General features: G+C 44.9%; 1 protein-coding gene and 1 long non-coding RNA gene across 2 annotated transcripts; one reads left to right on the top strand and one right to left on the bottom strand.

Annotated features, from left to right (window-relative positions):
• Positions 1-2,602: 2,602 nt before the first annotated feature.
• On the top strand, positions 2,603-4,336 carry LOC144107655 (uncharacterized). The gene is made up of 4 exons (XR_013309349.1): positions 2,603-2,701; positions 2,860-2,880; positions 3,320-3,367; positions 4,171-4,336. It is a non-coding gene; the product is annotated as an uncharacterized LOC144107655 (long non-coding RNA).
• A 3,708-nt stretch (positions 4,337-8,044) lies between these two features.
• On the bottom strand, positions 8,045-21,127 carry LOC144108113 (uncharacterized). The gene is made up of 7 exons (XM_077641394.1): positions 20,895-21,127; positions 19,428-19,584; positions 16,717-16,829; positions 14,629-14,764; positions 12,597-12,773; positions 10,082-10,204; positions 8,045-8,283 (listed from the first exon to the last, which is right to left on the bottom strand). Exons 1-7 carry the CDS (start codon positions 21,119-21,121, stop codon positions 8,089-8,091), a joined length of 1,128 nt encoding a protein of 375 aa, XP_077497520.1. The 5' UTR covers positions 21,122-21,127; the 3' UTR covers positions 8,045-8,088.

The raw sequence follows: 21,127 nt of genomic DNA, 5'->3' as shown, positions 1-21,127 counted from the left end.
TGTGTTGGCAAGGGTGGTTAGTTGTTGATCATCGGCGATCGTTGACACTGAGGCCACAGCCCTCTAAATCGAGCATAATAGAAAAATGACCGCATCCAAGAAGTAAGGGGAGTTAAAATGACAGGTCACGTAAGTTTTGGGTAAGTGGTCACCAGAGGTCAACAGTCGACGAACTCGATACAGCAATACGCGGGCTGGAAAAAGTAATGCCTCACACAGATCGAAGGGTAACGGAGTAGATTCCAAGAGAAGGCAAGCGGAGCAGGGGTGGCAGATAGGTGGGCTGATGAGGTTAAGAAGTTTGTGGTGATAAGGAGGCCGCAGCTGGCAAAGGCCGTAGACTTGGATTGGATTGGATTTGGGGCTTATTGTATTGGATGGGATTGGATTTTGGGGCTTATTCCTTTGACGATGAAGAAGATGACCCGACCTAATCGAAGAAGAACAAGATGAGACAGCCGAACCGGTATCAAACATCGTTCCCCCTACAGTACCCCAGAAATCGGCCGGCTGGATCAGTACGGCCCACGCTCGCGTCCTACCCGGGTTTCTCGACGTACGGAGAACTTCGGAGTCCCACTTGGGCTTCGCGACCCGCTCCACCTATTGCGCCTCGGCCGGCTTATTACCCGGACGGAGCGTACAACCAACGCTGGCCTCCAACTCCCCGTGCTCAACAACCCGGGGACGCCGGTCCGCAGGGATGGCATGCTCTCGGAGGCAATGCGCCGGTCGATGTCGCGCTACCCGCCTACGGTGAGCCCGGACACCCTGTCCCCGAGTTCTTCGAGACAAGCCAGAACGAGACCAAGACGTTGTGAGTTTGGAAACGAAAGCTTCACTACGCTAGTTGTTAGTGGCTATTTATTAATAAAATAACAATGGAATGAGAAGATGTTGCTAGCCGCGGCATCTGCCATCGAAACCTGAAGCTCCTGAGCTGCGACTATTGGGAATAAAAGGACAGGGAGGGGGAAAAGAAAGGGGGGGAGTAACAGTGAGAAAAGGTAGTGCTAGGGGGTAGAAATACACTATGTACAAATACAAAATAAGAAGTAAACTACGCTAGGTAAAGCCGATTTCGGCCGTGCGCTGCCGATTGGCCTTCAAGTGAACCAGAGGTCAAGTGTGGCTATAGGCCTTACCATATGTGGTCTACCATGGTGTTGCACCACTTGAGCTTTGACATTTTACCTTTGATCTTTCGATTCGCTGACAGTAGGCGGTATAATAGGCCGTAGCGCTCATTGGGTGAGCAACCATTAACCTAACTGCCACCTGCCAGGGTGGCAGGGTGGGTGCGCTGTCTATACAGTGTACGGAACGCACTCAACGTTACAGACGCCAAGCCTCGCCTACTTGCCCGATACACCACAGCTTTCGCTCTGCGAACTGTGGTGCTCCGAATCAATAGAGAAGATATAAGTACACTAACATTAGCACAACTGAGTGTTCTGGGCTTTAAGATCATATGAAAGTGGCCGTATTTCGAACCTTACCTCCGTTCTGATCTGGCTTGCCTGTAATGGCTGCATTAAATATATTTACTGCTAAAATTCAGAAAAAGGCGAAATATAATAACTACCTGGGTTAACCAAAAGTTGCACGACGTAAGGCCCATCTTCAGGCACCAAGATTTGTTTCGCTGATGGCGCCAAAACTAACGTTTTAAATCCTGGGAGACCTTCCAGAAAAAAACATTTCCATAAGTTTTACGAAGAAATCTTTTCACGCGAACTTTTGCCTGGAAGAGATACTTCAAAAAAAATACTTAAGGCATGCCAACAATGTAACTGAACTAACACACAACCATTATAAACACGAACAGCATGCTGTACGTCCAAAGCATCATGCTTTGAGCACTGTTTGTAGCATGAGAGCCTTACTCCAATAAACCTAGCTGGCCAAGGTATTGGCCAACAATGAATCCAAAATATGTCCTGACTGATGGGAAAACAGACGAATCTAGGTTAATAACAGTGCTAAGTGCCTTTCCTTAAGACTTCTTCGTGAAGATCATGCTCAAAAAAAGAATTCTGCCCCATTCCTTTCAACAAGTGGTCCGCCAAACCTTTTGTTTCAACTTATTTGAAGGTCTGCTACAGAAGTTTTGCTGTCGTTATCAAAATGCATCATAGCTCTTTAGTTAGTACTCTCACTTACTCTCACCTTGGTGAACCGAAGCCGGATATCCACCTGAAGAATGCTTAGGGAACTTAGAATGCTTGTAAGTTGCAGAGTCAACGCAGTCACCCGAATTTCGAGGTTTCATGAGTTTAATAAAGTTCTGTTGGTTTCAGAGTGACGCGGTTTTGGGTCAGAGGATGAAAGCAAAACATTTTGATGTTTTAAATTCCTTTTCTCACCTGCAAGCTGAAGCCCTGTCTAGACTATTATAAGCGCCAAATTATGGACCTTTCGCTATAGTCATATTTTTACGCGCTGTTATAAACAAACAGGAGAAAAATGACTTCCTGTTTTGAAACATCACATTAGTCCTAAATTACAAGCCTACACCCATGCCAGGAATCCTACTGTAGCAGATGACACTGAATTATACCTGGCCAGCTGAGATCAATTTTTTTTTCCAGATTTTTCCAAAGAAGGGTGTCAATTTTTCAAGTATGGCAACTCTTCGTGATGTGGATGGCCGTTACTGGGGTGGTGGTATTCATCGCCAGCCTTATAGGCTTCCGGGAAGGTTAGTACTTACAGCATGAAAAAAATTGTTTTAACGCTAGTCCTCTTGTTCGATGACGATTACCACGAACTCGTTAAGGTTGTTAAAAGTATGTTTAAAATCACTGTTCACATAAACTATGCTTAAGCTGTCGTTTCGTTTCTTCATTTTACTTTCAGTTTTGATCAACCACATATACAGTAAGTAAATCAACTTACTCTTGAGACTATGGCGGCCGTCATTTTACGCTTTTCGGTCCTGTGCACAAACCGCAAAGTCCTAACCAGGCTATAGTATGCCATACCCCTGTCCGCATTTTAGTCTCCCCGTCGCCGTGATATGTTAAATGAGGAGTACAGATATCAAATTACTTCATCTCCTGCCGAACCGAACAACACTTTTGGTACTATCGTGACAAAACAATTATTTGTATACACTACTGCAGAGATTGGTTTCATAATTTATAATACCACCCTAAACTTCTAATTATTTAATACCCCATTTGACGGATTTATTTCATTCCTAAATAATGCTGAAAGCGGTACTGATAGTTTTCGTTCTCTATTTGTGTCCTGTAGAGTGCGTAAGTGCCAGAGGTTCTACCAGTAAGCTTGATTTAGCTTCAAATGTACTCCGCAGGCACTGCTACTAGCAGCCCTCGTTATACAAGAGGCATCAGTCCTTTTCGTAAGTACTGCATTTGACTTGCCTTTCTACTATTCGTGGGCTATGGATTAAGACCAACATTTCAGCTCATGTGCCCCTGCCGTGACAAAGGTGAAGACAGAAAAAACTCAACAGGAATTGAAAAATGCAAGTGTGCAGCATGTGAACAGGTCAGGCGCGACTTCTGTACGCCTTGTCTTACTCAGAGGGACCCACCCGAACCGCGCTGTAAGAGAAGAGGTGAAGGAAGGTTTAAAAGAGCGAGTGAAAAAGATCCGCTGCAATGGAAGGCTAAGAATAAATTTCGACCCCGTAAGATTATTTTATATTCAGTGACAATGATCGAAGCATTGGCGTCTGTTGCATTTCGTCTATCTAAAAAAGCGACTCGCAAGGCTGAGATTTCGATCCAAGCAAAATGTATAAAAAAAATTGCTCTTTCGTTGTCCGATGTCAGCGCACACTTTAATAGCGAAATGTGGACGACTAAAGCAAAGTTTTGGTCTAATAAAAAATTATTCTGTGGCTTTTGTCTGGCAGGAAACGGAGCATTCACTGAAGGAAAATGATTTGCATTTAAAAATTTTCATGCCACTCGATACAAACTCATGACGTTAAGACAGCAAAAAGACTGCGTAATCACCGTTTGGCGAAAGTAGCTGTGCAACCTAGCCTCAAGAATCCGCGCTGGAAAATCTGCACTGATCCACCGCACTTCACTGTGAAAACAGCCGTTGGTGGCGACCCCTGCATTTATTTTCTTTTACTATAAATAACCTATACCTGCAGGCAAACTTCGACTTGCGTTCGATGTCTCTTTGCAGCGAAAAATGTGAACGACACATGCGACGACTTCACTCCATGCCGGGGTGCGGCCAAGTGCGTGTTGGGCCGATGCATCTGCGAGGCTCCCGACTTCATCGTGATCGACGACGCCTGCATCGCCGCCAACGGCTGAGCCGGCAATACAAGCGCTCAAAACTGAGTTTAAGGCACCTGCTCATCAGGCTCAAATTTATCCTTTGCCGTTCGATTCGTTTTTTATGCGATGACATTTACTTTGTCGAGCATGTGCTAAGCGTGTACGCCACTGAGAAAACTGGGCGTCCGCAAAAGATCACCCAATTGACGTCACTACCCAGAGTGCACTTGGTAATGTCGCCACTCTCTTTCCTCCTTTCCCCCGTTACTCTTTTCGCTTGCACCACGCGCCATCTGCAGGTAGGTAGCGTCGGCTTATGACACACTCATGTGTGTGGCAGTAAGGTGTAACCACGTGAGGGGCAGACGGAGCTACTATATGCCCTCACGCCCTACAGTTTCACGGAGTGGTAGAAAAAGAAATCATTAAATAAATTGGTTTGTTTGCGATGTCAGTGCACGTTAAAGATCCCCAGGCGGTCGAAATTATTCCGGAGCCCTCCACTACGGCATCTCTTTCTTCCTTTCTTCTTTCACTCCCTCCTTTATCCCTTCCCTTACGGCGCGGTTCGGGTGTCCAACGATATATGAGACAGATACTGCGCCATTTCCTTTCCCCCAAAACCAATTATTATTATTATTAGGAAAGTTAACAGGCATTAACTGTCTTACACTGGGGTGGACACCACAAATGCGCTGTGGGGGAAGGAAGTAGGAAGGTATGTTGAAAGAATGAGAGGAGCGCTGCGGGTTAATTTTGACGACCCGGGATTCTTCAGCGCACGCGCGTCTTGTGCATTTCACTTTCAGAGAAGGGAATCGATCCCGCGACCTTTTATTTACAGACAACCAACCATAAGCACTGATGCACCGTAGCCGGTTAATAGAAAAAAAGACACAACATAGGACACACATTCAGTGTACTCAATGCGTCAGCATTCGAACTTGGGCCGAAAAATAACAGCACGTGTGAGCAGCACATGCGGCACCAAAAGAAAAAAATAAGCGCATTGTATCTTTCCTGCCTTGTACTGGCCCGCTTTCATATAAGGCGCGAAACTTTATGCGTAGTTTGACTGTATCCTCCATTTTAACGCCTATGCGCAGAAACACTTGAGAGAGTGTCTTGCAGCTCTGCCTCTTGAAGCAATGCCACATCTACCTGCACTTCACGGTGACCTCATTTTATCCGAAGCTGATGGCAGCAAGGGCGGCTTCTCTAGTGGCCCGTTGGACCAGCTTGGACGTATACGGACTGTTTCCCTCCTATCTCGGATCGCAAAGCGCATGCAATTACACGCGACACCCAACCAGAAGGAATTACCCGTCGCATTACTTCATAAAAACATAATAAACGCATGAAGACTTATTGAAATGGTATGGCATGGTGTGGCGTAAAATTTGTCTCTCAGATGCTGAGGCTTTAACCCTCTGCTGCTGCATATATATGCCGTTTTGAAATGCAATTCATACCGAATAGAAACTGGGCTGCCTTTGCGGTCTTGCACCGGTGAGTGACTCCGAGGACAGTGAAGCTTTGGTAGTGAATGTTCAGCCAAATTAAAAAGGCCGAGTGCCTGTACGGAAACAGTATTTGGCCAGCCTAGTGCGTAGTACTTGGCCGCCATCTTCTCTAGACACCGTTAAGTTAACCTTCGGCCCTCTGTCCCCGGCGACTGTTGGGCAACTGACAAGGGCGGCGGTCAAATCTATCCGGGGTTGCCGGGAGTTGCCGAATACGCTGCGATCTGCTAGGGGCGCTCATGGTGGATGCTTTCTATACACACACAGCAATCACTAAAAAACCAACACAGGCCACGGCTTCTTCGCCGAAGCGAGCAAACCTTGAAATACCACCTCAAACAAGGTTCGTGCTCGGTACTCCGTGAACAGTGAGTGAGTAAGAAGCGTCAGTGCTAAGATCGCATGCGGGAGGTGCGGGGTTCGATCCCCAGTACCGCCGGATACCAACCGGTGATACAATGAGTACCAGCTTCCCCTGGCCTGGTGCTCAGTTTAGTGAGGGTGAAATAGTTGGGAAATGGCTCTTTCCCCCCCCCCCTTGTGTAAACGAAAATATTTTATGCCATGGCGCTCTTTGGCCGCAGATGCCCTTGAGCCATAAAAATTCACTATCTTCGTCATGCGTTTGATCTGAGACCAGTCTGGGCTCTAGCCGAATTTTGTTAAACCGTAGCCTAGATTACCCGATCTTTTTTTTTCTCTAATTTCCCCAAAAGCTTTACTTCCACTCCATGCGGCCATGCACTCAGCATGGCATCTCCTGTAGATGCTCCGCTGCAGTCGTAAGTTGCAATCTGATGTGCGATTACAACAATGCCTGTGAAAGCAATTGCGAGCGTACACTTCGAGATGTCGCTACTGCTGTGCTAGAACGTGGTGTGTGGTGTGCACATTTGATACACTCCCACCTGTCGTTTATCTCGCTCCCCTTTGTGGCAAACGACACTATTAATTTCCTGGATGCACACTAATGCAAGGCGTAGCAAAGCGTTTTGCAGGTGAGAATTTTTCTGTGCGGGGTGTTCTTCGAGGGTAGGGCTGTCGTCGAAAATAGCGAATGTGCCAAAAAAAAAAAACGAATGCGGGGCCATTAGGGCAGGAAAAGGACCATCAAATTTCCTATTCAATTCGTCAATGCTTGGCAGAACAACTGCGGACGTGCGGTGTCGTGTCGATGTGGCAACAAGCGGTGAGCACCTGTTGGCCGCCTGCTGAATCTATGCACTGCCACCACTTTACTCTTTTCTTTGTTTTGCGCTACTCATTAGTACATCTACTTTAGGACAAAGACCCCTTCCATAACTGTCCAATGAGCCCAGTACTGCGACAATCGTGGCTACTTTATCCCAGCAAGCTTCCTAATCACATCAGCCCACCTGCCAATTTGCCACCCCCTGCAGTGATTGTCTTCTCCTAAAGAACACCTCGCTACTTTATTCCCTGCCAGTGCTCATTTCTTGATTTCAACTACGATATCATTCTCTCCACTTTTTCCCTGGTCAACTCTGCTCCTGTATTTTAACATACTCATGTAGTCCCTTTCCAGTGCTCGCCGCGTGGTCCTCATATATAGTAGTCGCCTTTTCATTCTGCCCCATAGCTGTTCACTGGCGAGAAGAAACTCTTATATAGTTCATAATAACTGTATTTATTAATCACCTGTATGCACAGTTTTCTTTCGTATCTATGTGAACGTATTCAAAACTAGCCTTTGGCTATGTATCCGCTCAACTCTGTGCATTGAAATATTGTTCCTACCAATGACAATAAATTGAAAATTGAAATTGATCACTGTGCATTTAAGCTTGTGGAATCTTTCCTCGCTTGAAAGCTTTTATAAAATATAAGTTAACTGTATCCTTCTATACAGCGCGAGGAGAGGACAGCGCAAAGGCAGATTAGTGTTTCACTACGGGACCAAGCTTCGTGCGGCCAGGCGATTTTCTTTTGTAGAGAGGGTTTTTTCTTTATTCATTTTAATAGGTTCTCATGCTTCTTGCCATTGTAGATGTTTACTTTGCAATTGAATACTAGGTGTCCTGTGTTCTCATGAAATAAAGGGTATTTGTTTACCACTCACCTAGTGATCTTCGTACACGCACAAATAAGCACACGGAATTTCCCTCACTTATAAATCTGCCGCTCCAAACACAAAAACATTGAATCCCAAACCAGATGGGACAATCGATATGAATCATTTTATGGGCCTCAACAGGCCACGAATAGCAGGGCGCCCGCCCATCGTTCGCCACATATACGCAATGGCGTGCCGCACGCAGCCTGCACCTATACTACTGCTACTGCAGCTTCATGCACGCGTCGTAGTCGCCGTCAGCGTTGAACTTCTCGTTGAAGAAGTGCAGCAGCTTCTTGAGGAAACGCAGCCGCGAGTACGACCCCTTGCCGCACACGTTGGCCGGGTCGTCCATGTCGGCGTCGTACGCGGCGATGCCGTACTTCTCTTTCACGATCTGCTTCTTGCCCTTGCATAGCTGCGTTCCAGCACGAAAAGGCGAAGAGACAGTTCACCCATCGTCAACATCATCATCGTCATCATCATCATCACAGCAACGACGTTCCCCGAAGAACAACGACGCAAGTCCAAGTGACCTTCCAAGTGGCTACCAGTTCGCCCTGTACTCTACCGTCTGCGAGCGCTCTATCACCCGTAAGAACATGTAAGAACTAAGTACGAACTAACTACAAACTACGGCGGAGATAAAAGTCTGCTTTGCTCCTCGAATTTCTTGCTCAGTTCTAATTTGTTGATAATGATTTCAATTAGGGAGTAATTACTCGATAATATTGACCCGATCGTAGCCATACGACTACTAGGGAACAAGAAGCTTCCCCGGAAGTTTCTGAGAAAGCTGTATAGCTTTCCTTTGCAGCCGTATGCCTGAGCACAGGTGGAGAATAAAGAGTTATTGCTCATTGATATCCACACCACATTCAGGGATTCTCCTAATTACTATGGGCTAATAATGACGCTCTAATTGCTGTTGTTCTGCTGCTGTCGTTACTGCAGCTGTTGCTGTTGTTGTTGCTGCCGCTATTTTCTTTCTCCTGGCGCCGAATAAAACACGTGCGCACCACGGAAAAAACAAGTGTCGAGTGGCAGATGGTAACTAGTCAACAAACAATTATGTTTACAAGAATAGCACCGCACAGACAAAAGACGACACATGTGCACAAGAAAATATACAGGCAGTCATGAACCTATCCAACAGCAAGCCTTGATTACAATGCAGTAAGGAAACTTTACGGAATAAATTCTTTAGTACGGAGAGCAGAATGTGTCGACACCTTCGCTTACGTGAACCCATTTGGAACCCTGCTGTAGAGAAAGATTTGCTGGACCATATTTTTTTTTCTAAGTGTGATCTCGCTAAAGTTCTGCCCCAAAACAGACTGGGGTCCTGAATGCCGTCTATTTGTGCTGGAAGACAGTGGAATAGGACCCTTTTGTTACATTCCAGGCTGAATCAGTCTGAACAGCTGCTCTGGCATAGCGAGCCTGCTTGTAGAGGGCTCTGAAGTATGTCCAGCCAGAAATATTAAACTCATATATTAGACCCCTCGAAAAAGGTGACCAAATGAACAGACCAGGCGGGGATTACTAAGATTCCTTTGCAAACATCAGCTCTCATGATGTAATCTAGGCTGAATTATTCATTAGGCCTTGCTTCGAATAAAGCTGTAAACTATATATACAGACAGGCCAGTTTTCCCCACTTTTTCACGGAGCTCCATTGTATACTGCACACAATAAGACAAGCACCCATCTAAAACAAACTTGCGGGTGTGCTGAGATAACACCACGAAACCGAAATACACGTGCTTATCAAAACCAAAGTGTGCAGGTTCTTCACACGTACACAACACTTCTGGATAAAAGCATTTTTGAATGGAAGGCAGTTTATGAACGCTATTTTTTCATCTATTTTAAGATTTCAATATAACAATCAATATATTCGCAGGTCTCCCGTCGGCAGGCTAGATTTTTTTACTACTAACGTTTTTGCTGTTGTCAAAAGCGCTTGCCTTAGGTTTCATATGGCAGCCTTAACTGCTCGATTCGAGTGATGGAAACTCTAAAAAAAAAGACTTTGCTACATATCGGAAGGATGAACCATTACCTTCAATATTTTCACAACAATACCTCACAGCATTTCAATATTCAAAATTTTTGCCAAGAATGTTGGACATGACACTTAGTGTGTCGCACTGCAATCGTCCACCTTCCAATTTGTAAGCCTAATTTTAGAGCGACGGTTCAGAAACGCTTACCTTCGCACGAAACGACTTCTGATCATCGTACGTCACCACCCTGTCGATCTTGCTGTTGTCGTAGTAGCCACCCATGGGGCTCTCTTCACGGTAGCCTGCCACCCAGTCTTTGTCCTTGCACACCTAGTGGCCCCCAAGGGAAGGCAAGAGAGTTGAGTCGTTGTGTCACCATACTTAAGTTACCATATCGGGGCCAACCCTTACAAAAACTTCCTTAGGCAGTCTATAGACTGTCCATAGACTTTTGTCTACAAAGTTTATAGGCTGCCTATAGACAAGTCTTAGAGAATAGTCTAAAGACAGTGCGTATCCTCTAGACAGTCTGTATCCTAGAAAATAGTCTAAAGACAGTGCGTATCCTCTAGACAGTCTGTATAAAAACTATAGATACACTTTTACTAAACTTTTGTCTATTGATAGTCTTCAGACTGTGAATATAAAAATAAAATATCTATAGGAAGGCACTAGAGTCTACAAGAAGTCTATAGACTGTCTATTGACCAATTTTACAAGTGAAGAGCGCATAGCCTCGGCGTATAATTAATACGCGTATACTTAAACAGAGACACTGAGTACAAACTTAAGTTCGCTTATATCGATAGACTATGGCATTCCAACGACAAGACCACTCTTTCCGAAAAGACAGCTTCGAAGTGCAAGAAAATATTAAAAAACTAAATATAGGTGACGCCATCACCTGCCGATCTCTCAAGTGAGCTGCATGCGTCAACACCGAATTTTCCTCTCGGATCCCGGAGGCCACGCTACACCAGATTTCATTTAGAAGTGGCGGCAACAGTGGACGTCACGAGTATGAGTCGAGCAGCGGGGAAATTAGTGAATTTAATTTGTTCAACCACCATTGCCTTTTTTACAGCCGGACAAGCGTTAACATATGAAGAAAGAGCCACGAGATAAATTTTTACTGGGAACAATAACTCGATACAGATGTCCTTATTGTCCCTTTAGGACAGTATTGTCGTTCGGCGCCTTCGCTCCCATTTCAATGGCTATACCGTGATCATCCAGCGCGCTGTCGGCGGCCAACCACGTACCAATACAACGGAGGGCAATACTCGTTAGCCCTGACAATAGTTTCCTCGTCGACTGCTTCATTGGAGTGACCGCCATGCAACGCCTAGCTGAGCCATACCGGGAAAACAGGAACTGCGTACTGTTAATTTAGCTGACCTGCTAGATCCACTATTCGCGCACTCTTGGTATACAACTGCGCTCAGTATAACCTGCAACACGGTGTGGTTTTGGCAAATAATGTGCTATGAAGCATAGCCAAGCATATTCCAGGACGCTACAAATGGGCGACTGTTCCTATCTCTTCCTATCGGTGACTTAATGTTTTTCTCTGCTTGCTTCTCAGAAACAGTGAAGTGAGCTCGAACCGAATGTATCATGTATCAAGTCGTGCTTCGGTGCTTAATTGCATGGAGTTTCGTTTACGTAGCCCATTTTACGTAGAACTCTTAACAAAAAGTTATCATGGTGTGGCCCCATGACTTAACCGCGAAATGAAACTGTGGTGCAAACTCGATCGATAACATGAGCTTAAAGAGGCGCACCGAATAAACTGAAGTCATCCTGTACCGGAGCTTTTACGAGCTAGAAAAGGTCTAAAAATAAAGCGCAGATTACGCCCCCACCGGCCGTTTTAACAAGCAACCTTCGCTGAAGTGAACCAATTTCTACAACACGAATCTCTGAGGCAAGATCGTACCGCTATCCACTTCCATTTGGCGATCACTGAGACCAGTTTCAACTCTTGCAAAAGAGGACCTTTTACTGGCGAACGAATCCACCGATCAAGCCAAAAATGGAACAATCTATATCTGCTAAGAGATGCCCTAACCTTAGAAGCACAGGGTATCGGCCCAACATTGGGAATATATTGGCAACTGATGGTACTTTGCAGGACCGCTCTTCGCCAATGTGTATCCAGCATTGGGCCGATGCTCTGTGCTGCATGGGAGTTTTTCTTTGACGGCGGGAATCTGGGTTTCTTCATGTGCTGGGCCCCGCCGCGGTGGCTCAGTGGTTAGGGCGCTCGACTACTGATCCGGAGTTCCCGGGTTCGAATCCGACCGCGGCGGCTGCGTTTTTATGGAGAAAAAACGCTAAGGCGCCCGTGTGCTGTGCGATGTCAGTGCACGTTAAAGATCCCCAGGTGGTCGAAATTATTCCGGAGCCCTCCACTACGGCACCTCTCTCTTCCTTTCTTCTTTCACTCCCTCCTTTACCCTTTCCTTACGGCGCGGTTCAGGTGTCCAAAGATATATGAGACAGATACTGCGCCATTTCCTTTCCCCCCAAAACCAATTATTATTATTATTATTATTCATGTGCTGGCATCATTTGCCGGCATCTGTGTCAGCTGCCCAAGATGGCCGCCTCACAGGGGCGGCAAGGTTTGTAACCAAGAGCGAATAGGGTAAAATGGGGTGGCGAGTAGCCCCCCACTCTTCAGTTACGACGCCGTATGGGAGATACGTCGACAGCACACCTTGCCAATGTCGATGAGCATCGGGTCTTTGGTGAGGTATCCGTTCTTGGCCAGGATCTCGTGCCTCTCGCCTTTGGTGGGCGTGTAGTAGCGGCCACCCAGCGATACCGACAGGAAGAACTGCGTGTAGGCCAGCTTCTTGTACGGCAGCTGGGAGAGCGCCTGGTGAGCCGTGTCCTGCGAATAATCGTGTGCAGCGTATAAATACGTACAAAGCATAAGCTGCCTCTGCGAGATGTCCCGCAGGCCCAGGAAATGATCGCCATTTATAGGACCTCAACGAGCTGTGTCTACGAAGATAAACACGAGGATCAGCATTAGCATACACAGGGTAAGTGCACCGAGTATGCAAAATGATAACAACAATAACGTCATACCGATCTTGATGCAGGAGACTTGGTATGAGACCAATGGAAGATATATAAAACGCGGCATGCATGTACTAAAAGGTGGTCATTTATTCTGAAGAGGCCAGGCAGTAAATAAATAAATATTGCAATAGTAATTTATTAATTCAGTGGTTGGAAGCACGCGCAGACTGTTGACATCTTAAGATTTTTGCTACTCCGTGGCCAAAATACGAGTATATTGTTAAAGCATTCCCGATGGCATGCTCATACCTAACAATTGTAGACAAAAGCATTTTTGAGCTGGAAACCTTTCATGAACGCAATTTTTTTTCATATAATGCAAGATTTAACTATAACAATCAATATATCCGGTGATCACCTGTCGGCAGTCTTGAATTTTTTTCTATTCACGTGTTTGCTATGGTCTTGGCGGAGTACTAGCACTGTCAAGGGTATTCACGTTCACTTTGTTTAAGGTCTTCCACTTAATCAAAGTCCGCATGCCGAAGTCTACCGAAAGGGAAGAATTTCTACCAAAGCACTTCAAATCCTCGCCGTAGCGGTAGCACTCCACATCCTAGACGCCTGTATCATATGGACTCCGGGAGACATCCACCTGGCATGAAACCAGCCTGCCAAAGCCTCAGCTCGAGGACAGGCTAACCGGGATTTCGGAAAACCCGGGATGTACCCAAGAAATATACAGTGATCCTCCTGTACTACAGACTTGTTAGATTAACATATTACCTACTCTGCCCGATACTATAACAAGACAAGAAGCAGTCACGTTCCGAAAAATCCAAACCAACACTCATGTCCACGGCACCTTACTACACAGAATCTCGCCCATCACCCACAGCTATGAATGCGCATTATGCAAAGTACCGAACATCCTAACACATATGGTGTGAGAATGCAAGCGACCGCATGGAATCATCGGTGCCAAAGATCTAGCTGAAGAGCAATGGGAGACTCAGCTGGCAAGCCCCAGCCTGGATGACCAGTGCTTGTCTGGTCGACCAGACTCGGGAGATGGCTCAGGCCCACTGTTTCCTGGACTGAGGAGGCTGCCCCCTAGCGCGAAGACTACTCGCCTGCTCTAAATAAAAGTCTATTGCTCTTTCTCTCTTTCCTTAATTTTTTTACGAAGGCGTATATACCCAGCAATTCTGGATAAAAGCACTTTTGAGAGGTAAAACGTTTATGAACGCAATTTTTTCACATAATGGAAGATTTGACTATAACAATAAATATATCCGCAGATCACCCGACGGAAGTCTTGCAATTTTTTCTTCTATTCACGGCTTTGCCATCGTCAAAAGCATTCGCCATTGGTTTTCTATGGTAGTCTTAATGCAATCGATGCGATCGATGGAAACACTTTAAAAGAAAGATTTCGCTACACGTCAGAATAATGGTTCATTACCTTCAATATTTCCACAAACGTGCCTTACAACTCAAGAAAGCTGGGCGTGGTTTGAAAATGCACACAGAACTAGTCACGGTTATCGCTGCGCCTTTTTCATCGCGAAGGACGGCGAAAGGTCTGCAGTTTTTCCCAACTTAATCCCCTGCGAAGAACTGTTCAGTAGCCTTCTGCCAGTAATGGTCTGTTCTGTGAAACTACTTTTTTTTTGTTTCACTAGCTAGCGATGATGGCGCATGGAAGGAGCGACGCTTACCAAATTATACTTGTAGACTTGCACGGCCTCTATGCTCGTCCAGTTCCAGAAGGACGGCGGCAGGATCTGGCCCGTACCACGGTCGTCTTCGATGAGGTGGCCGTACACGACGGCGCCATGGACGTGCATCCTTTCCCTATGGACAAACGGTTGGAGAGGAAAAAATCGTATAAAAATTACGGGAGCGTTTCGTTATCATTATTCGATGTCAATGTGTAAACATTAGGCCTTCTATGCGGTATTGATTGGTTCTCTTCTACTTCTTATCTTCTGGCTCTCAGTTTACCTCCTCTCGAAAAACGAAGAATGCTTTGTACTACATCAAGCCAGCTCATCGCATATTTCCACGCATTGATCACCAACTGAAAGTCGAACCCGTCTTTGCTAGAACTAATCTCTTCTTTCATTCCCCTCTCCTCCTCGCCATCCGTCAATGGAATATGCTCTCCGGCACCACTGCATCTCCCAATGATTCCGAAGCGTTTGTGACCGCCCCAAAAACCCCACTTCAAGCTGTAACCTTCATCCTTCCATTCTTTTTTTTTTGCATTCTTTTTCAAGCACTGCTTTCCAAGAAACTGGAATGTTTGTTGCCATGTGTATTTATATTTTGTGTGTTTGATGTGGTTTTCAACATAGTTTTCCCGGCTAAATAATTTTGTACTTACCGCAATTTTTTTTGCTGCTTTGTTTTCACTGTTGTTCTCCCTTATGTAATGCCGGCTCGGGCCTTTAGGGTATGTGAATAAATAAATAAATAAATAAATAAATAAATAAATAAATAAATAAATATTCCCTCAATACTTTTATTGCCAGGTATTTTTTTTTGCTCATTATATGTTATGCGCCTTACTTTTCTCATAAAACTACTGAGAAACTTTGCCGTGTTCGTTGTTGAGTAATTCGTAGCCATTTTAACTTTTGCTGCGTCCTACATAGCCGTTATTTATCCTCATCAGTTTTACCAAGCAATTTCCTTTTTGTTATTCCAGTTGCAGGCACCTTCCTGCTCTACCCAACAAATAGAGAGGGGTTTTGCCTTTCCACAACTTTGCCACCTTCCAGCCGTAGCAGGTGGTGGCAGGTGATTTTTGCCATTTGGCAGGTGGTGGGTGCCAAATGTGCACAATACGACACAGCCAGGCGATGCCGAACACTTTTTCTTCGCGATGGAGCTTCTAATTCTAACACATTAAAAAAGGATGCTTACTACTAAACTGCAGTTCAGACACTTCGCGAAGCCGATCATCGTTTTTGTGCCGATATCGAGCAGTCACTCCCAACAGCTTTCGTTGTCATGCGCGTTACGTAACAGCCCAAACAGGTTGATTCTAGTTCACTTAAAAGGAATGCAGTCAAAAATTTGGCACGGCGATTGCCTCTTCTATCGATGCCTCTGAGCAACCATTTCAAAAACAGGCTTCTAACCAAATCTCGAAAATCTCGTTCAAACCTGATAACCATTAGCGGCCAATTCTCTGAAGCCAGCCGGGTAGATCCCAGCAGTCTCACTGCATTTGATGCAGACGCTCCGCAACATTTTATTCGTTTCACGCTATAACTTTTAAAACCAAAAGGCTCCACTCTTCACGAACCTGCCGCCTGCACTAGTCATCATGATGGATTTTGAAAGACGCCTGCTATTGAAAGCCTCTATACATTGACCCGAGAAAAAAGGTTTGGGTAAAAGGGACCTGAAACAGTACCACAGCTCCTCTTCTCTATCTCTATAGCCCCCCCCCCCCCCCCTCTTCTTCTTTTCAGTGATGCAGCTCGCTTGGAGCTACCGAGGCATGTGTGGTGTCGTATAAGCTCTCATTTTTTTTTTTCAGTTTTCGAAAATATTCATGCGAATATTTTCTGATCCTCACTTACAATATCAGCCAAAGATGCTGTTGAAGAGAGGCAACATAGGCTACCTTAAGGAGATACGAGCCGTGGGCAAGAGAAATAAATGAATCCCAAGCTTATGCTAAGAATACTGTTTCACGGGTAAGAGGAGAGAGAGCGTTAAAATTTTTACTTCACGTAAACTCGCAAGAAGTAGAGAGTACGAAACTTCAGACTCACTAAGGACAAGCCACTTACCTGATATTATTAAATCCGTGATTCATCCAAGGTTCGGTAGAGAACGTCTCGGCGATAAGGAAGTAGCTCGGCCGTGCTGGCGCAGAATTTCGCTGAAGGATGTCTTTGACTTTCTGTGTGGCACATTTGCGTGGGGAAAAAAAAAGGTAAGTTAGATTGTGAGTCCAAGTACCTGCAAATGGGTTCTCCAAAGAGTGAGCCAACCAGTGGTCACCATCCGGACTGAGCAAATAGATTCCTAGGACGTCCCTGACGTACAAAATCATTGGTCTGTTGCGTAAACGTTTCAATTGAAGTGAATTTTCGTACCAGATATTTATACACAAACCGGCTTAAGGCAGAAGTAGATCTCAGGGTCACAAACAAGGGAGGGATATCCCATTAGTGCGACCGAAAAAACTGCAGTTCAGAGCACAACAGTGGCGGAGAAAGAAAAAATGAAGGGACACTTAATTACAGTATGTGTTGGCAATGTGATACCATCAGATGCTGTTCGTGCTTTTAAAGCAAGTGGTTTAACTTCCGGTCTGGTAACATCACTTTCTCCAGCCAATGGACAAACTTTATGACAGACACATTTTTTCCTTACGAGGCTTTCACTGATATCACATTAAAAAAAATTCAATGCATCTAAATAAAATAGAGAGAAATCTTAAATCCGAATTATGGCGTATTACAGATACAAGCAGGGAACAATCGAAATAACATAAAAAGCCGGCAGAAACACTTAAGACTGGTTACGTGTGATAGCTGGGCGTAAGCCCGCCGCTCACTTTGTGAACGCAGTCGCCGTGCTCTGCGGCGTGATGCAACCCGATGTCAAGCAGCTGGCAATTCTACCTCTGCATGGCTCTGCGTAGCAACCGCACCCCTTCTGATCTGAGCGCTAACTTCATAAAGGCAGCCGTCGCCGTACCGGCCCGCGCTCTGCGTTATAAGTATGACGCGATAGCTAATGGGATAATGTCAACATATGCAGAATTGGTCTTCCTGTCCTTAACATTCATAGATCCCTGGGGGTCCTCATACCACTCCTGGCGCAGTGGTGCATCAGTTAGGCGGTGCGCCACTATCCTGGGATGGCAAGTGCTGCCACCTGTGGGACTTGTACGATCCAGGTTGTTCCAGGCAACCTCGCTTGACCAACCATTAATTTAACCGCCACCTGCCAGGATTCATGAGGACGCCATCTTTAATGGGTTCCATCGAGTGTTCATACGCACACGCACGCGTTCTCGCTCAATGGGGCAAGTAATGCTTAGGACTTAAATAATCAGGATGCAAGGATATTTTACCGTTAATTAGAAAACAAACGCAGGCTGTTCCTAAAACTATAAATTTTTGCATTGTATTCGGTGACTTCTATTCAGTTCTTTTTTTTTTTGGAATGGTCAAAAACCTCGCAGGTTTACAGATTACAAACGCAGGCTGTTCCTAAAACTATAAACTGTTGCAAGTTTTCGGTGACTTCTATTCATTTTTTTTGGAATGGTCAAAAACCTCGCAGGTTTACAGATTACAAACGCAGGCTGTTCCTAAAACTATAAACTGTTGCAAGTTTTCGGTGACTTCTATTCATTTTTTTTGGAATGGTCAAAAACCTCGCAGGTTTACAGATTACAAACGCAGGCTGTTCCTAAAACTATAAACTGTTGCAAGTTTTCGGTGACTTCTATTCATTTTTTTTTTTGGAATGGTCAAAAACCTCGCAGGTTAACAGATTACAAACGCAGGCTGTTCCTAAAACTATAAACTGTTGCAAGTTTTCGGTGACTTCCATTCATTTTTTTTTGGAATGGTCAAAAACCTCGCAGGTTTACAGATTACAAACGCAGGCTGTTCCTAAAACTATAAACTGTTGCAAGTTTTCGGTGACTTCTATTCATTTTTTTTTGGAATGGTCAAAAACCTCGCAGGTTTACAGATTACAAACGCAGGCTGTTCCTAAAACTATAAACTGTTGCAAGTTTTCGGTGACTTCTATTCATTTTTTTTTTGGAATGGTCAAAAACCTCGCAGGTTTACAGATTACAAACGCAGGCTGTTCCTAAAACTATAAACTGTTGCAAGTTTTCGGTGACTTCTATTCATTTTTTTTTTGGAATGGTCAAAAACCTCGCAGGTTTACAGATTACAAACGCAGGCTGTTCCTAAAACTATAAACTGTTGCAATTTTTGTGACTTCTATTCATTTTTTTTTTGGAATGGTCAAAAACCTCGCAGGCTTACAGATTACAAACGCAGGCTGTTCCTAAAACTATAAACTGTTGCAAGTTTTCGGTGACTTCTATTCATTTTTTTTTTTTGGAATGGTCAAAAACCTCGCAGGTTTACAGATTACAAACGCAGGCTGTTCCTAAAACTATAAACTGTTGCAAGTTTTCGGTGACTTCTATTCATTTTTTTTTTTGGAATGGTCAAAAACCTCGCAGGTTTACAGATTACAAACGCAGGCTGTTCCTAAAACTATAAACTGTTGCAAGTTTTCGGTGACTTCTATTCATTTTTTTTTTGGAATGGTCAAAAACCTCGCAGGTTTACAGATTCTATAACCTAGTTTATTGCGAGAACTATCTCGTGCATACAGTAATTCGGCAGTGTTATTTCTATAAACACATGACAACTTTTATGTCCTCCTTTCGTCCCTTACGAGACTTGATATAGAGTTGTTAAACCTACGCTATGCAAACGTAGCCTGCCCGCGACCTCACCTGGAGGTTGTGGAATACTTTTCTGTATGATTTCACCTCCAGCGTAGAATACGAAAGCAGGAGGAAAGCGTAGTGGTATATTTTTTTCTTCCACAGATCATCCAGCGTCTTTCTGGCGACGTCTTCAGCGAGCAGTTTTTCCGTCGCTTCCATGTGGCTGAAATGATTAACGAACCGGAAAGTGTTTGAGTACGAATGAGTTGAACATAAACGTAAAATAATTGTAATCTTCATAAATATGCCACTCTGTAAGTTAGCGCCCTCTCTCGAGGGTGAAGAGGTTTAGGACGTTATCACAGAAGTTGTTGCACTGCAACGTCAATTCACTTTATCATGTCACACCTAATGTCTATCTTACCCCTGATATTCTCCGATCAACCAGGAGTCATCACAGCCCTAATGCTAAGCCATACTTCGCCTGTACTAATATTTTTTTTCAAACACGCTTTTTTCCTCGTACAATTTAGCATTGGAGCTTAAATTACTGGCATAATGCGGTTTCTTTCATTACACTCATATTTAACAGCTATCGGTGCCACATGATATTTTCTTTTGTTTTATGTTCATTGTGCATTGCTTCAGTTTGTTAGTTACAGCCTATCACATTGTTCGCGCTATCTATGCAAACATGTTAGATGTAGTTTTTTTGTATGTGTGTTTGTTGTACCTTGCTGTTTTCACGTGAATTGTTGACCCCACTCCTGCAATAGCCCCATTATGGGCTGCAGTATGTAAAAATAGATAAATACCCCTGCCCTGCCACCGTAAGTGTACCCTACCCACCAGTGTCTTCCTAGTTATCTATATCCAAAATGCTTCGGAGCTAGACTATCTAAGCTCAGCTAGACTAAAGTCATGCCTATATGGCTATCGCTAGCGTTGGCAGAGGATTTTTTTCTGCCACAACCCCTCGCTTGATCTTTCACCACGCCCGATCAAGCTTCCCAACCCTGGTATTCACACTTTCTTTCATATTATTGGCCGCATATAATTAACACATTACTCGAGCACCTGCAGTACCATCAAACATTTTTTCCTTAATCCATGCCTCCCTCCTCCTATCTCAGCAGTGCGAATAGGTGTGTCATCTAGTGTGACTAGAATGTTAGGGGTGTCCTGTTGTTTTAGGTCCATGACTAGGAGTTGAGATTTAGCCGCCGAGCAGCTTAGGCCAGTGCTGCTGGCACGCGTAGCAACAGTGTCAGCGGCCAGCTGGAGCTTGGATTCGATTTCACCATGGTTGCCGGTATTGACCCAGACGGTGATGTCATCCGCGTACAAGGAGTGGTAAACCGAAGAAATTTTGGCAATATCCTCACTTGGTTCCTTCATGAACCAATAAAGTTGTTACCTATCTACCCTCATCAGCAGTGGAAACTTCCCGCAGTTCGCTACGGTTGGTATACTAGAAATCCGCATGAAGAGATTGTTCCCCAACACTTGCGAGGGATCTGCAGGCGTACTCACAAGAAGTCGAAGCTGAGCCCGTATTCGGTCTTCGTGTGCTGAGCGGCCGCCTGGAAGATCAGTTCGAGGCTGGCGGCGAACGGACCCCCGGGACCCTTGAGGATGGCGTGCTCTGTCTCGTTCGCCTGGTAGAAGGCCAAATCACACAAACCGTCCTCCGGCAGCTCGGGCACTTTCTTCTGGCTCATGTTGGCGTTCAAGGTGCAGATCAGGGAGTTGTAAGGCATGGGCTT

This window comes from Amblyomma americanum, chromosome 10 (genome assembly GCF_052857255.1).
Source record: "Amblyomma americanum isolate KBUSLIRL-KWMA chromosome 10, ASM5285725v1, whole genome shotgun sequence".
Lineage (NCBI taxonomy): Eukaryota > Metazoa > Arthropoda > Arachnida > Ixodida > Ixodidae > Amblyomma > Amblyomma americanum.
The sequence above is the reverse complement of the archived record's forward strand: the minus strand, read 5'-3'. Positions and strand labels throughout refer to the sequence as shown.

Excerpts from the sequence above, each read along its gene's own strand:
- LOC144108113 (XM_077641394.1), bottom strand. The coding sequence starts at position 21,121 with ATGCCTTACAACTCCCTGATCTGCACCTTGAACGCCAACATGAGCCAG. Across the intron at positions 16,830-19,427 it reads AAGTATTCCACAACCTCCAG|AAAGTCAAAGACATCCTTCA; the intron begins GTGAGGTCGCGG and ends TGTGCCACACAG. Across the intron at positions 10,205-12,596 it reads TGCTCATCGACATTGGCAAG|GTGTGCAAGGACAAAGACTG; the intron begins GTGTGCTGTCGA and ends GGGGGCCACTAG.